The sequence below is a fragment of the Triplophysa dalaica genome, chromosome 12 (genome assembly GCF_015846415.1).
Source record: "Triplophysa dalaica isolate WHDGS20190420 chromosome 12, ASM1584641v1, whole genome shotgun sequence".
In the NCBI taxonomy this organism is placed as follows: domain Eukaryota; kingdom Metazoa; phylum Chordata; class Actinopteri; order Cypriniformes; family Nemacheilidae; genus Triplophysa; species Triplophysa dalaica.
The window spans coordinates 23332896-23345685 of NC_079553.1; the positions used below are offsets into that span (position 1 = coordinate 23332896).

Here is a 12790-nt window from a genome sequence, read left to right on the forward strand (position 1 = left end):
AGTTTTGATTTGTGTGTATGCTCCAACCTCAGCAATTCAGAGGATGCTGTTTTTAGATACACTTAATTCAACACTGCAAAAATGTAATAGTGAGGACTTTTTATTCTTGGCTGGGGATTTTAATTGTACAGAACAATCTTGTGACAGAAATCACCTGGAACCACATGAGCCCTCTCGTAAGAAAATGGTTCAAGTTATTAAAACGCATGAGCTATGTGATGTATGGAGACAGATCAATGGCACTCAAAGACAGTACACTTGGGCTCATAGTCGGGAAAAGTTTTTATCTTTAGCTAGGTGGACAGGTTTTATGCTTTTAAGCATCAGTTTGGTATATTTAGTAAGTGTTTTATTGTCCCTGTTGGTGTTTCTGATCATAGTATGGTCTGCTGTTCATTTGTTTTAAATTCTTTTAAGCCGAGAAGTGCCTATTGGCATTTTAACACCTCCCTGTTAAATGATAAAGGTTTTAAGGATACTTTTAAGGTTTTCTGGGACTCTTTTAGAGCTTCAAAAGACTATTTTAGTTCTTTGAGACAAAGAATTTGGATTTTTGGGATTTTGGAAAAGTGCAAATTAAACAACTCTGCCAGCAGTACACTAGAAACATTAATGTACAGACGTTAAGATCCATGCACACAATAGAGACTATAATAAATCTCCAGGAATTGGCTGGTTCAGATGGGAACAATAGTGTATCGGACACTCTTTCATTTATGAAAAAAAATAAGTGACTTATTAGGGGTTAAAGTGCAGGGTTCGCTGGTCCGGTCTCGCTTTATAAACATAGACCAAATGGACGCTCCAACAAAATTCTTTTTTAATTTGGAAAAAAAGAACGGGCAGAAAAAGTTTATTCACGAGTTGCGTGCTGAGTCTGGGGTTGTTTTTTTTCAACCCCATAGACATTCAAAGAGCCGTCTGTTTTTATGAAAGCTTGTACAGCAGTGAAAGTATAGCAGAGTTGGACACCAATGATGTAGGACTTGCCACAGGTTTCCAAAGAAGCCAACGCAAAGCTATGCAGGGGCTTGAGCCTGGGTGAGTTATATGAGGCACTCAATGGCATGGAGTCAGGCAAGGCTCCTGGAATTGATGGTCTACCTGTAGACTTTTACAAGTCTTTCTGGACTGAGTTGGGGAGAGATCTGCTCTCGGTGCTCAATGAAAGCCTAGCTGAAGGGTTGCTGCCATTGAGCTGCTGTAGAGCGGTTTTAACTCTCCTCCCGAAAAAAGGTGACCTGACGGATATTAAGAACTGGCGCCCCGTGTCCCTTCTCTGCTCTGACTATAAGCTGCTCTCCAAAGTTTTAGCAATTAGATTGGCAAAAGTAGTAAATCAAATTATCCACCCGGATCAAAGCTACTGCTTACCTGACAGGTCAATTTTTGATAATATATCTCTAGTGCGAGATATTTTTGATGTCTCTAGATTATTAAATTTAGAATGTGCACTAGTCTCTCTGGATCAAGAAAATCCTTTTGACAGATTTGAACATAAGTATCTTTGGAAATGTCTGGCAGCCTTTGGTTTTTGCCAAAAATTTATAAAACTGGTCATGGTTCTGTACCGTGAGGTTGAGAGTGTGCTGAAAGTGAACGGTGGCTTATGCAACCCTTTTAAGGTTGGCCGAGGGGTAAGACAAGGGTGCTAACTCTCAGGCATGCTTTACTCTTTGGCCATTGAACCCTTACTGCAACAAATAAGATTAAAATTAGATGGGTTACAAATCCCTATGGTAAACTCCAATGTTCATTTATCTGCTTATGCTGACGATGTTGTGGTGTTCATTAGTAATCAGAAAGACGTTGATATGTTGCTTGAAATACTTACTGATTTGAATGTTTATCATCTGCCAAAGTCAATTGGAATAAAAGTGAAGCTGTGATGTGTGGAAATGGGACTGGAAAAACATAAGACTTCCAGACGGAATTCCGTGGCTAAGAGGAGGTTTTAAATATCTAGGAGTGTTTATGGGGGATGAATATACTGTACACAAGAACTGGGATGGCATTGTTGACAAAGTGAAAGGGCGGCTAGCCAAGTGGAAATGGCTGGCCCCGAAGCTGTCCTATAAAGGGCGTACTTTAATTATCAATAATTTGATTGCTTCATCCTAGTGGCATAAACTGGCCTGTATAGATCCACCTTCAAAACTACTCGCAGAGATACAAGCAATCCTGGTGGATTTCTTCTGGGATAAACTACACTGGATTCCTCAAAGTGTTTTGTTTTTACCAAAAGAAGAAGGGGGGCAAGGACTGTTGAATTTGCAGAGCAGGACTGCAGCTTTTCGCCTGCAGTTCATTCAGAGGCTACTGGCAGGGGCTACTGAGCCTAATTGGAAGACTGTTGCTTGTTTTATTTTGCAAAGTTTGGGGGGACTACAGATGGACAGATCTCTCTTCCTTCTAGATTCTCTCAAATTTGACATGTCCGGATTACCAGTGTTTTACCATAATCTTTTTAAAGTTTGGAGCCTTTTCAATATTCAGAGGACACAGTGTTTTAACTCTCTTTATTGGCTTTTAAAGGAACCAATTGTGAATGGAGCCCGTCTGGACTTTTCGGCCAGTGACTGCATTGTTCTAGGTTTAAATAGAATTCTCTGCAGTGCCGACTGCAGGATTACTAACCTGGGCCAATTGCTAAATGTAGCGGGACCTACCTTCTCAAACACTGAACAAGTTTCCTCTCGGCTGAAAATCATCTCTACTCGTGTAACTGCTCAGCTGTTGGTGAAATGGCAAGCTAGGCTTACAGATGAGGTGAGACAATTGTTATGGGACTATTCTGCAGGGGCAAAAACCCCTGATAGTAAGGATCCTTTTCCAGCCTTGATGATGTCTCCTAAGTTTGGTGATTGTGATGGTGTGTTTTTTTAAATTTTCAAGTCTCTGTCTTTTAATTTCTTTTTAGCCACTGGAAAGCTTTTGTATAAAATGTGTGTCCTGGTTTTTTAACAAAAAGGTTTTAGAAAAAAAGGTTGATACACCATGGCGTTCTTTTTTTAATTTGGATGAAGATGTTAAACCAGAATGGAGGGTCTTGTATAAGCCACCGTTAGCCAAGAGGGTTGGGGACATACAGTGGAGAGTTCTCCATGGAGCTATTGCTGTTAATGCTTTTATTTCTATCTTAAACCCTGAGATCAGTGCTGATTGTCCTTTCTGTTTTTAAAGACTTAAAAGAATTTAATTTTTGGAGTATATATATGTTTGTGTGTATAGGTACATGTGGGTATGTGTATGCATATTTTACACATGTAGGTAAACAATGTAATAAACAGATTTTTAAATTAAAAAATTCTCTCTCTCTCTTTCTCTCTCTCTCTCTCTTTCTCTCTCTCTCTCTCTGTCTCTCTCTCTCTCTTTCAAGATTCAAGATTCAAAGGAGCTTTATTGGCATGATAAAATAAAACTTACATTGCCAAAGCAAAGATTAAATATAAACATGCAGAAATACAGATTAAGATAAAAAATAAGATAGAATAAAATTAAAAGTCTATAAGTAAAAATCTATATATATATACATCTCAATATAAACAGAAAAATAGTTTTAATTAAAGTTCTCAATGAGGGTGATAGTGTCATTTTGTGTGTGTTGTCCTGTCAGTGTTGTGTTGTGCTGGTTGTTCTTTGGTCGTGGCAGGACTTGACATATCTTGCAGCAGGTTTGAGCTTCTTGACTTTCTCCCAGTATGTATGAGATCTTGTCCTTTTGTTGAAACTGGTCAAAGTCTTTGTGTAAGTTTGTAAACTGGGGGAAGAATGTTTCTCTGATGTGTGTGTAGTTGGGACAGGAGAGGAGAAAGTGCAGCTCTGTTTCCACTTGATTGTGTGTGCAGTGTGGACACAGTCGCTCTTCTCTCGGTGTCCATGTGTGTCTGTGTCTGCCCGTCTCTACAGTGAGCTGGTGATCACTGAGTCTGTACATGCTCAACACTTTTCTTAGTTTAGGGTCTGATACGCTTGTGAGCTATTCTGACACTTTATATTCTCTCTTTAGTGACAGATAGCATTCCAGTTTACTTTGCTGAGCTGTTGCTTCTGTCCAGTGTTTGAGATATTTCTCTTTTTGTCTTTTCATCATTTGGTTTAGTCTGGCTGGGGTTTGGGGTTGACTTGGGCATGTTTGGGGTTGTAGAGTTAGTTGTGAGATCAGTTGGATGAAGGGGTTTCTCTCTGGGCTCAGCTCTTGATGACTTAAGGCTTTGTGATGGAGTGTGTCTGTGTCGCTGTTCTTAAGGTGTGTGTAGAATTTTAAAGCTCTTTTTTGTATTTTAATGATTAGAGGATACAGTCCTAATTCTGCTCTGCAGGCGTTGTTTGGAGTTTTTCTCTGTACCCGTAGAATGTTTTTACACATTTCTGTTTGCAGAATCTCTATTGGGTGTTTGTCCCATCTGCTGAACTCTTGGTTGGCGAGAGGACCCCAAACCTCACTTCCATACAGCGCGATTGGTTCTATAATTGATTGTATTATTTTCAGCCAGATTACGGTTGGGATGTCAATTTTGATATTCTTTTTGATTGCGTAAAAGGCTCTTCGTGCCTTGTCTCTCAGGTCATTCACAGCCTTGTTTAAGTTTCCGTTGTTACTAATGTTTATACCGAGATATGTGTAGTTCTTGGTGTGTTCTAGGGGCACGTTGTTTAGTTTGAAACGGTGATGTTGGTTTTGGCGACTGGGCTTTTTTTGGAATATCATGACTCAAGTCTTCTTAAGGTTAACCGATAGGGCCCATGTTTGGCAGAAAGTGTGCAGGGTGTCCAGATGTGATCCTTTTGTGGGTGACAGCAGCACCAGATCGTCTGCAAACAGGAGGCATTTCACTTCGGTGTCTTGTAAGGTCGGACCGGGTGCTGGTGACTGTTCTAGAGTTCCAGCTAATTCATTCATGTAAATGTTAAATAGTGTAGGACTTAGACTACAGCCCTGTCTCACTCCACGACTCTGGGAGAGAAAGTCTGTGTGCTTGTTGCCAATTTTAACTGCAACTGTGTTATTGGTGTACATTGATTTGATGATGTCGTAGGTTTTTCCTCCGATGCCGCATTGAATCAACTGAAGAAAAAGTCCCTCATGCCAGATTGAGTCAAAAGCTTTTTTGAAGTCAACAAAGCATGAGTAGAGCTTTCTTTTCTTTTCTTTTGGTTTGTTTCTTTGTCAATTAAGGTACGAAGAGTGTATATATGATCGGATGTTTTTTGCACTATAACTTCAATAACTCATGTACTGCACTGTACCTTTAATAACCGCACCAACTCATCTACTGCACTGTAACTTTAATAGCTAATGTCTGTAACTAATGCACACTCAAGTCACTTGCACTATTGTATAGTCTATATTGTTATCTGTTCATAACCACCTGTACATTAATGTTCACAGTATATAGCCTTCTGTCTATATTGTTCATAGTACATACCGACTGTCACATTTTCATAGTACATGGCCATTGTATAGTATTTTCCTAATATTGTATTCTGTATTTATTCACACTGTATATCCTGCACTTGCTAATTGCACTTCTGGTTAGACCTAAACTACATTTCGTTACACTGTGCTTGTATATGTGTAATGACAACAAAGTTGAATCTAATCTAATCTAATGTGCGGTATTTGGGTTGGAAACCAATTTGGCATTTTCTCAGGATGTTTTGGTTGTTTAGATATTGGATAAGTCTGCTGTTAAGAATGTTACAGAGGAGTTTAACTAGGTTGCTGTTTACACATATTCCGCGGTAATTATTAGGGTGGAATTTGTCTCCACTTTTATGGATTGGAGTTATGAGACCTTGGTTCCAGACTGTGGGAAATATACCTGTACTTAAGATGATATTAAACAGTTTGAGGATGGCGAGTGTAAGTTTTTGGTCTGCGTATTTAATCATCTCGTTTAGGATACCGTCGATACCACTTGCTTTTTGGGATTTAAGTTTTGGTATATTTTGGCCTAGCTCAGCGAGTGTGATTGGATAGTCTAAAGGGTTTTGGAAATCTTTAATTGTTGACTCCAGAGTGCATAGTTTGTTGTGTAGGTTAGTTTGTTCATGGTTCTTGGTTATTTTACTAAAGAGGTTTGAGAAGTGCTTTATCCATACGTCTCCGTTCTGAATGGGAAGATCTTCATGGTGGGGTTTGTTAAGTGTGTTCCAATGTTCCCAGAAGCGATTTGTTTCTAGAGATTGTTCAATTGCTTTTAACTGGTTTTGTGTATCTTGTTTCTTTTTCGTCCTTAGTGTTTCCTTATATTGTTTAACTTTTTCATGGTAGAGTTGGCGTGTGTTTACATTGTCAGCATCTCTGTGTTTCTGATTTGATAGAATTCTTACTTCTTTTCTAAGGTTTTTACACTCCTTATCAAACCATTTCTCATTTACAGGCTTTTTCTTTGGTTTTGTGTTAGTGGGTTTTAGGTCAGATAGCGTTGCAGATATTGTAAAAATTTGGTTAATCCTGTCTACTGCTAAATTTACACCTTCACTATCGTGTGGAAATGGGGTATCGAGGAATTTATTCAGTAGGTTTTGAATTTTTGGTTCACGAGTTATGCTTTTGTATGTATCTTCGCAATTTTGTTTCCACCTGAATGTTTGTTTTAGGGTATGGAGGTGAGTTTGTTTTGATGCCTCTGTGTTAGGTTTGGATCTATTGAGGTAGAGAGTGATTTTACTGTGATCTGACAATGGGGATGGTGGGCTGACTGTGAACGCTCTGAGGGAGTTAGGATTCAGATCTGTGATGAAATAGTCTACCGTACTGTTACCCAGTTTAGAACTATAGGTGTACCTACCGTATGAATCTCCTCGTAGTCTACCATTGACCATGTACAGACCCAGTGTGCGATAAAGATGGAGAAGTCTTGATCCATTTTTGTTTGTTGTTTTATCGTAGTTAAGTCTTTGTGTATGAGTAGGTGTGGGAAGGACATCTCCTCCTGGAATGTGTTTGTCTGCCTTGGAGTGAACTGAGTCTGATTCTTCGCCTGTCCTGGCATTTAGGTCTCCGCAGATCAGAACATTGCCCTGTGACTGGAAGTAGTTGATCTCCTCTTCCAGGATCGTGAAACTGTTCTCATTGAAGTAGGGTGACTCTGCTGGAGGGATGTAGGTTGCACACAGGAAGATATTCTTATCTGTTGAAGTGATGGTTTTGTTGATTTCTATCCATGTGTAAAACTGGCCAGTTTTAATCATTTTTATTGAGTGGCGTATTCTGACTTATACCAGATCAGCATTCCGCCTGAGTCTCTTCCCTGTGTGACGCCAGGCAGTTTGACGGATGGAATGATGAATTCTCTGTAGTTTGTAGGGCGACCAGTGGGTCCGTCTCCTCTACTCCATGTCTCCTGTAGGATGAGGATGTCTGAGTTTTTTGTTTCAAAGCTGAAGTCTATGTTTTTGCTTTTCAGTCCAAAAGCAGATGACCTCAGACCTTGAATATTCCAACATGATATGGTAAATGCTTTGTTATCCATAAGGTATTTATTTATTTATTGCAGATTTTGTCTTGAGACAGTAGGTGTGAGCAGATCAGGTTCAGCATCTGATGGATGTCTTTTAGCTCGGCTGTTGGAGCTTGTGCAGATGTCGGTGTGGAGTTTCTGCTCACTGTCTGGGCATAGCTGTTGCATATGCCGGGTGGGGGGGGGTGTAGGCAGCAGGGGTGGTGCTCTGCTCTGTTGGCTGTTGTTTTGGCAGGGAGGGGGTCCCAGTCTCTGGCTGTTTTTTGAAGGTGCGGCGTGGTTAATCCATGGTCTGGGTAGGTGCTGCTTTGCTCTGTTGCTTCTAGGAGGGTTGTTGGTGCTGCGGTTTAGAGCAACATCTTTTAATTTCTTTGCAAAGATGGGGACAGATGCTCTGTATAGGTGTACATGGTCATAGAGGCATGTGAGGTCCAAGGTGGGGTGATGTGCCAGGTGCACTTGAGGTTTGAGTGCACAAGTTCTAGAGAGATTTGCGTTTACTTGTTGAATTGTGTCTGGGTGGAAGTTTTCCGTGGTAGCAGTGTCAAGATGGTGATTTTGGCATTTGGGAAGGTGGTTGTAGCTTTTTCGATTACCCTTTCCAGTGCTGTGGCCACTCTTTCTTGTTGTGCTCTCAGGTCGTTTGTGCCAGTGTGAATTATTATGTGGCTTGGGGATCCTAGGTTGTCCTCGTTCAGTAGTCTGAGGGCACTGTGCGTGTTAGGGCACCAGAGTTTGGACACCCTTTGTTTGGGGAAGAGCTTCTTTTCGTCTATGAATTTCCCATTTGAGTCTATCAGAAGGACAATATCTGTTTTTTGTGAGTCCTCTGTGGGTGTTGGAGTGTTGTCAGGTTCATTGCGTTGATCTGTACTGGGCAAAGGGTTTGGTGAAGATGGACGGTTTTGGCTGGGTTGTGACACTGAGGTCTGTGAGCTGTGGTCCATTTGAAGGGTGACCTGTTGTTCTGGACCATTTTTGGAGTTGAGGTCTGTGAGGTGGGTATCTTTTTCATGCTTCAGTTCTCTTATCTCCTCTCTTAAAGCAGAAGATTGCAGAAGATTTTTGTGGACTTCTTTTGGGATGGTTATCATTGGCTCCCTCCAGCGGTTCTGTATCTATCAGTCAATGAAGGGGGTCAAGGGTTAATTGATTTAACAGCTAAGGTCAAAGCCATGAGGTTAAAGACTGTCCAAAACTTACTGTACCCCGTTGAATTCAGGCAATGGGTGTCATTTGGTCTGGATTTGCTCAAAACTGTTGGTGGGTTTCGTCTTGATATGCAACTGTTCTTAATGTACCTTAATGTACTGGAAAAACCCAATCTCTTGTCAGGGTGCAAGTTTTTTGTCTGATTTGACCTTTTATGATTCAGTGATAAAATCTTGGGCACTTTTTAAGATATTTAGGCAAGAAAATCAACATTATGGCCTAAATGAGCCACTGTTTTATAATTCCTTTTTAGGTAATGATTTTTGGGCATCCAACAAAATGGTGCAATCTTTTATGAATAGAGGATTGACCAAAGTGGCACATTTGGTTGATTTTTCCTCCAGAACATGGAGGTCAATAGTGGACATCTGTGGTCAAGTGGGTTTCAGATCAATCAGAAAAGTAGAGCGGTTCATAAAGGGGTTGAAAGCAGCCTTTCCCCCCTCACTCCTCCAGTTTGTAAACTGCTTTCTGTCAGGAGGTTCCTCCAATTACTCTTTTCCCAAGTTGGTTGTGTCCCCAAGAGTCTGTTGTTCAGAAGATGATCGCAAAGGGAAACTGTTAACGTTTAAAAGGTTGCAGGATTTTGATTTCCAGACAGCAGGAAAAAAAGAACTTTATTTGACTTGTGTTAAAGTAGATTATTTTGAGAGCATTAAGGACAGATGTGATACAAAATGGAGGGATTTTTTAACAGTTTCTGCTGACCTTTCTCCTTCCTGGAGGCTTTTTTATAAAGGCCCACTTCCCAAAAGATCTGGGGATTTACAGTGGAGAATACTGCATTGTGCTTTGCCCACAAATAATCATGTTAGCAAGTTTAATCCTAATGTTTCAGCAGCTTGTTTTTTCTGTTCTGCACCAGAAACGGTTTACCATGCTTTTACTGAATGTTCTAGATTGGATTCTCTGTTTACATTGCTGGAAAGAATACTTGGGCAATTGGGTTTTCTTTTTAACAGGACACTTTTTGTGTATGGCTGTAAATATTAAAATGTACAAACAACAGAGTACTGTGGCAAATTTTGTTATTGGCCAGGCCAAGCTAGCCGTTTGGAAGTCTTGTAGGCTGGCTGCTGAAGGGCGAAATATCAATGTTCTTCAACTGTTCACTGCTCTAGTTGAATCCAGAATTAGAGTAGAACACAGTTTTTTTCAAATGACAGAGAACATTCTTGAATTTGACTTCAAATGGTGTATAAATGGAGCATTATTGTCCCTCGGTGATGATGGAGATATTTTGTTTAACTGGTGATATGTGTGATGCTGGGATCTATTTATCTTGTATAAATTTTTATTTTTATTTTTTTGTTTGTTTTTTATTTTTTATTTTCCTTGACATTATGTTGCACTTTGTCTGGGGGATAATTTAATGCCTGTTTTCAAGAAAAAGTTTTAATAAAGTGTGTTAAAAGTCTCTCTCTCTCTATCTCTCTCTCTCTCTCTCTCTCTCTCTCTCTCTCTCTCTCACTCTCACTCTCACTCTCACTCTCTCTCTCTCTCTCTCTCTCTCTCTCTCTCTCTCACTCTCACTCTCACTCTCTCTCTCTCTCTCTCTCTCTCTCTCTCTCTCTCTCTGTCTCTCTCTCTGTCTCTCTCTCTCTCTCTCTCTGTCTCTCTCTCTCTCTCTCTCTCTGTCTCTCTGTCTCTCTCTCTCTCTCTCTCTCTGTCTCTCTCTCTCTCTCTCTCTGTCTCTCTCTCTCTCTCTCTCTCTCTCACACTCTTTCTCTCACTCACTCTCTCTCTCTCACTCTCTCTCTCTCTCTCTCTCTCTCTCACTCTCTCTCTCTCTTTACGTGTGGTCTCTGATCTCCTCTCAATCCGTTAAGATGCTCAGATGCTTGCTCTCTTTAACACACAGACACACAGACAGTATTTGGTTGTGTGAGCTGCCGTGTATGTGATAGCGTTGTGTCTGTTTGTGTGTTTGTAATTGATTGTGTCCTCTCCTGTCAGATGCTGAAGGCTGCTTCAGGGTCACTGATAACACTTTCTCTTTCTCTCACACTCCTCTTCTTTATCGTGTTCACTCTCAGATCACACAATGAATCATTTGTTCTGTGTTGTTTTTGTAGGGGATATGCCAGTTATGTTGTGAAGCGCAACAATATGCATAGCGCACAATTGACATAATTACATCATCGTGGGAAACACATCTAACTCAAAATATATTGCATTGTGACAGGTGGAACAAACACACAGAGAAATGATCACTGAAACACACGGCCTGCCGTCTGTCAATCTGCTGCATCATTGTGTGTGTGTGGGTTGTAATGAGATTGTGTGTCATTAAAGTCTTTAGGGTAATAATCTGGATCCACACAGACAGACTGGAGAGGACGACACAATGAATCACAGGAACACTGCGTGTTTGTTGGGATGTTAATGGTCTTCTGCTGCACGCTCACACATGGATGTTATTGAACTGAAACACAAGGGTCTGTCTGTCCGTCTGTCTGTCCGTCCGTCCGTCTGTCTTTCCGTCTGTCTGTTGCTCTGAATGCAGGTAGACTTGAGTTATACAGTCTGTTTAGAACAGCATGTGTGTCTCTCTTTCATGTAGAAGATCTTCATGTGTCAGGTTTATTTCTCATGTGTTTTATTTGTGTAATCATTCAGTTTTAGAATTTGACATGACGGGCTGACTGACCCAGAGTTGTGTGTGTGTCTTCGTCCTTACAGATTTGAACCTGTGAGTCACTTCATCCGTCTGCTGTGTGTGTCTGTTTCATCTAGAATACACAAACAAACACACACTGAACTCTCCATCATGATCTGCAGAAACACACACACGTGCAGGTGATCCACACATCTGACGTACATCATGCAGTCTGATCTGAAGAAATCTCTGCTTACTCCCATTAAAACACTCACATACTGTGTGACGGGAGAGAAGACACAATACGACTGCACCAAACACAAGTCCAGACTCGGTTCAAAGGTCAAGAGCGGCGTGACCCGTCTGCAGAACACTCATCCGATGCGATCGTATCAGGCTGAGCTGGAGAGAGAGAGGTGAGATCTCACTATTTCTCTGTCAGAAAGTTGAAAATTCAATGTGGAAAATTATTTGTTTTGTCAATTTTGTTTAGTCGGTTGTTTTGATTTAGCTGCGATGTCACTTTATAAAAGGCACGGACACGGTTCTCAAAAAGAAATCTGTCATGCTTGAAAAATAAATGTTCTCTCATTGTACGTGTAGAAAAGTGCGTGAGGCTCTGACCGCTCAGAAGAATGCAGAGAGAGCCGCCATGAGGACTCATTTCAGAAGAAAATATCATCTGAGCAAGGTCAACGCCAGACGTTTCATTTTCATCATTTAGTTTCTTCTGAAGAATGAGTGATGTGACGGTGTTGTTGAATGACTCATTTCAATCTCTTCAGAATGTGAAGGACAACGTGCGCGTGCGATCTGGCGGGGGTAAAGTGGCTCTCCCCCGTGATCTGGCTCAGATGGTTTATCCTGAAGCTCAAGTTAAAGACGAGACGTTCGGACTCCTCAGCGCATTCCAGGGCCTCAGTTTCAGTGCAGGGATTTACACCAGCAACAAACAGACCAAAACCTCCAGCGCAGTCAACACTGAGCCCTGTAAACTCATGTGACCTCCACACGCTGAACTCTTGTTCCTGAGCGGGAGAAATGACACTCCAGTATATCATTCATCACTTCTTCATTCTCACTTGAGTTCTCGGGAGAATGTGTCAAGTTGTTTCAGATGTTATAATATAGAACTCTACATCTGTCTGTCTGTCTCACACACTGAACGCATGTCTGTTTTCATTCTCTGTCTCTCTCTCTCTCTCTCTCTCTGTCTCTCTCTGTCTCTCTCTCTCTCTCTCTGTCTCTCTCTCTCTCTCTCTCTCTCTCTCTCTCTCTCTCTGTCTCTCTCTGTCTCTCTCTCTCTCTCTCTCTCTCTCTCTCTCTCTCTCTCTCTCTGTCTCTGTCTCTGTCTCTGTCTCTGTCTCTGTCTCTGTCTGTCTCTCTCTCTCTCTCTCTCTCTCTCTCTCTTTCTCTCTCTCTCTCTCTCTCTCTCTCTCTCTCTGTCTCACTCACTCACTCTCTGTCCATCTTTCTCACTCTCTGTCTGTCTATCCGCCCGGCCTGTCCA

At 41.2% G+C, this 12790-nt stretch overlaps 1 protein-coding gene across 2 annotated transcripts; it reads left to right on the plus strand.

The window, feature by feature from the left end:
• The first annotated feature begins 796 nt into the window (after window positions 1-796).
• Window positions 797-12556, plus strand: LOC130432710 (complexin-3-like). Of its 2 annotated transcripts, none has more exons than XM_056762203.1 (4): window positions 797-1041; window positions 11364-11696; window positions 11884-11971; window positions 12066-12556. In XM_056762203.1, exons 2-4 carry the CDS (start codon window positions 11506-11508, stop codon window positions 12282-12284), a joined length of 498 nt encoding a protein of 165 aa, XP_056618181.1. In that variant the 5' UTR covers window positions 797-1041; window positions 11364-11505; the 3' UTR covers window positions 12285-12556. The 2 variants fall into 2 exon arrangements, with proteins under 2 accessions (XP_056618181.1, XP_056618180.1); XM_056762202.1 differs by lacking the exon at window positions 797-1041 and adding an exon at window positions 1458-2769.
• Window positions 12557-12790: the final 234 nt, after the last annotated feature.

What these genes read in the sequence shown, in the direction of transcription:
- LOC130432710 (XM_056762203.1), top strand. Translation starts at nt 11,506, where the DNA reads ATGCAGTCTGATCTGAAGAAATCTCTGCTTACTCCCATTAAAACACTC. An exon ending in GCTGAGCTGGAGAGAGAGAG is followed by an intron (nt 11,697 to 11,883) that starts GTGAGATCTCAC and finishes TTGTACGTGTAG; the next exon opens with AAAAGTGCGTGAGGCTCTGA. An exon ending in GAAAATATCATCTGAGCAAG is followed by an intron (nt 11,972 to 12,065) that starts GTCAACGCCAGA and finishes CAATCTCTTCAG; the next exon opens with AATGTGAAGGACAACGTGCG.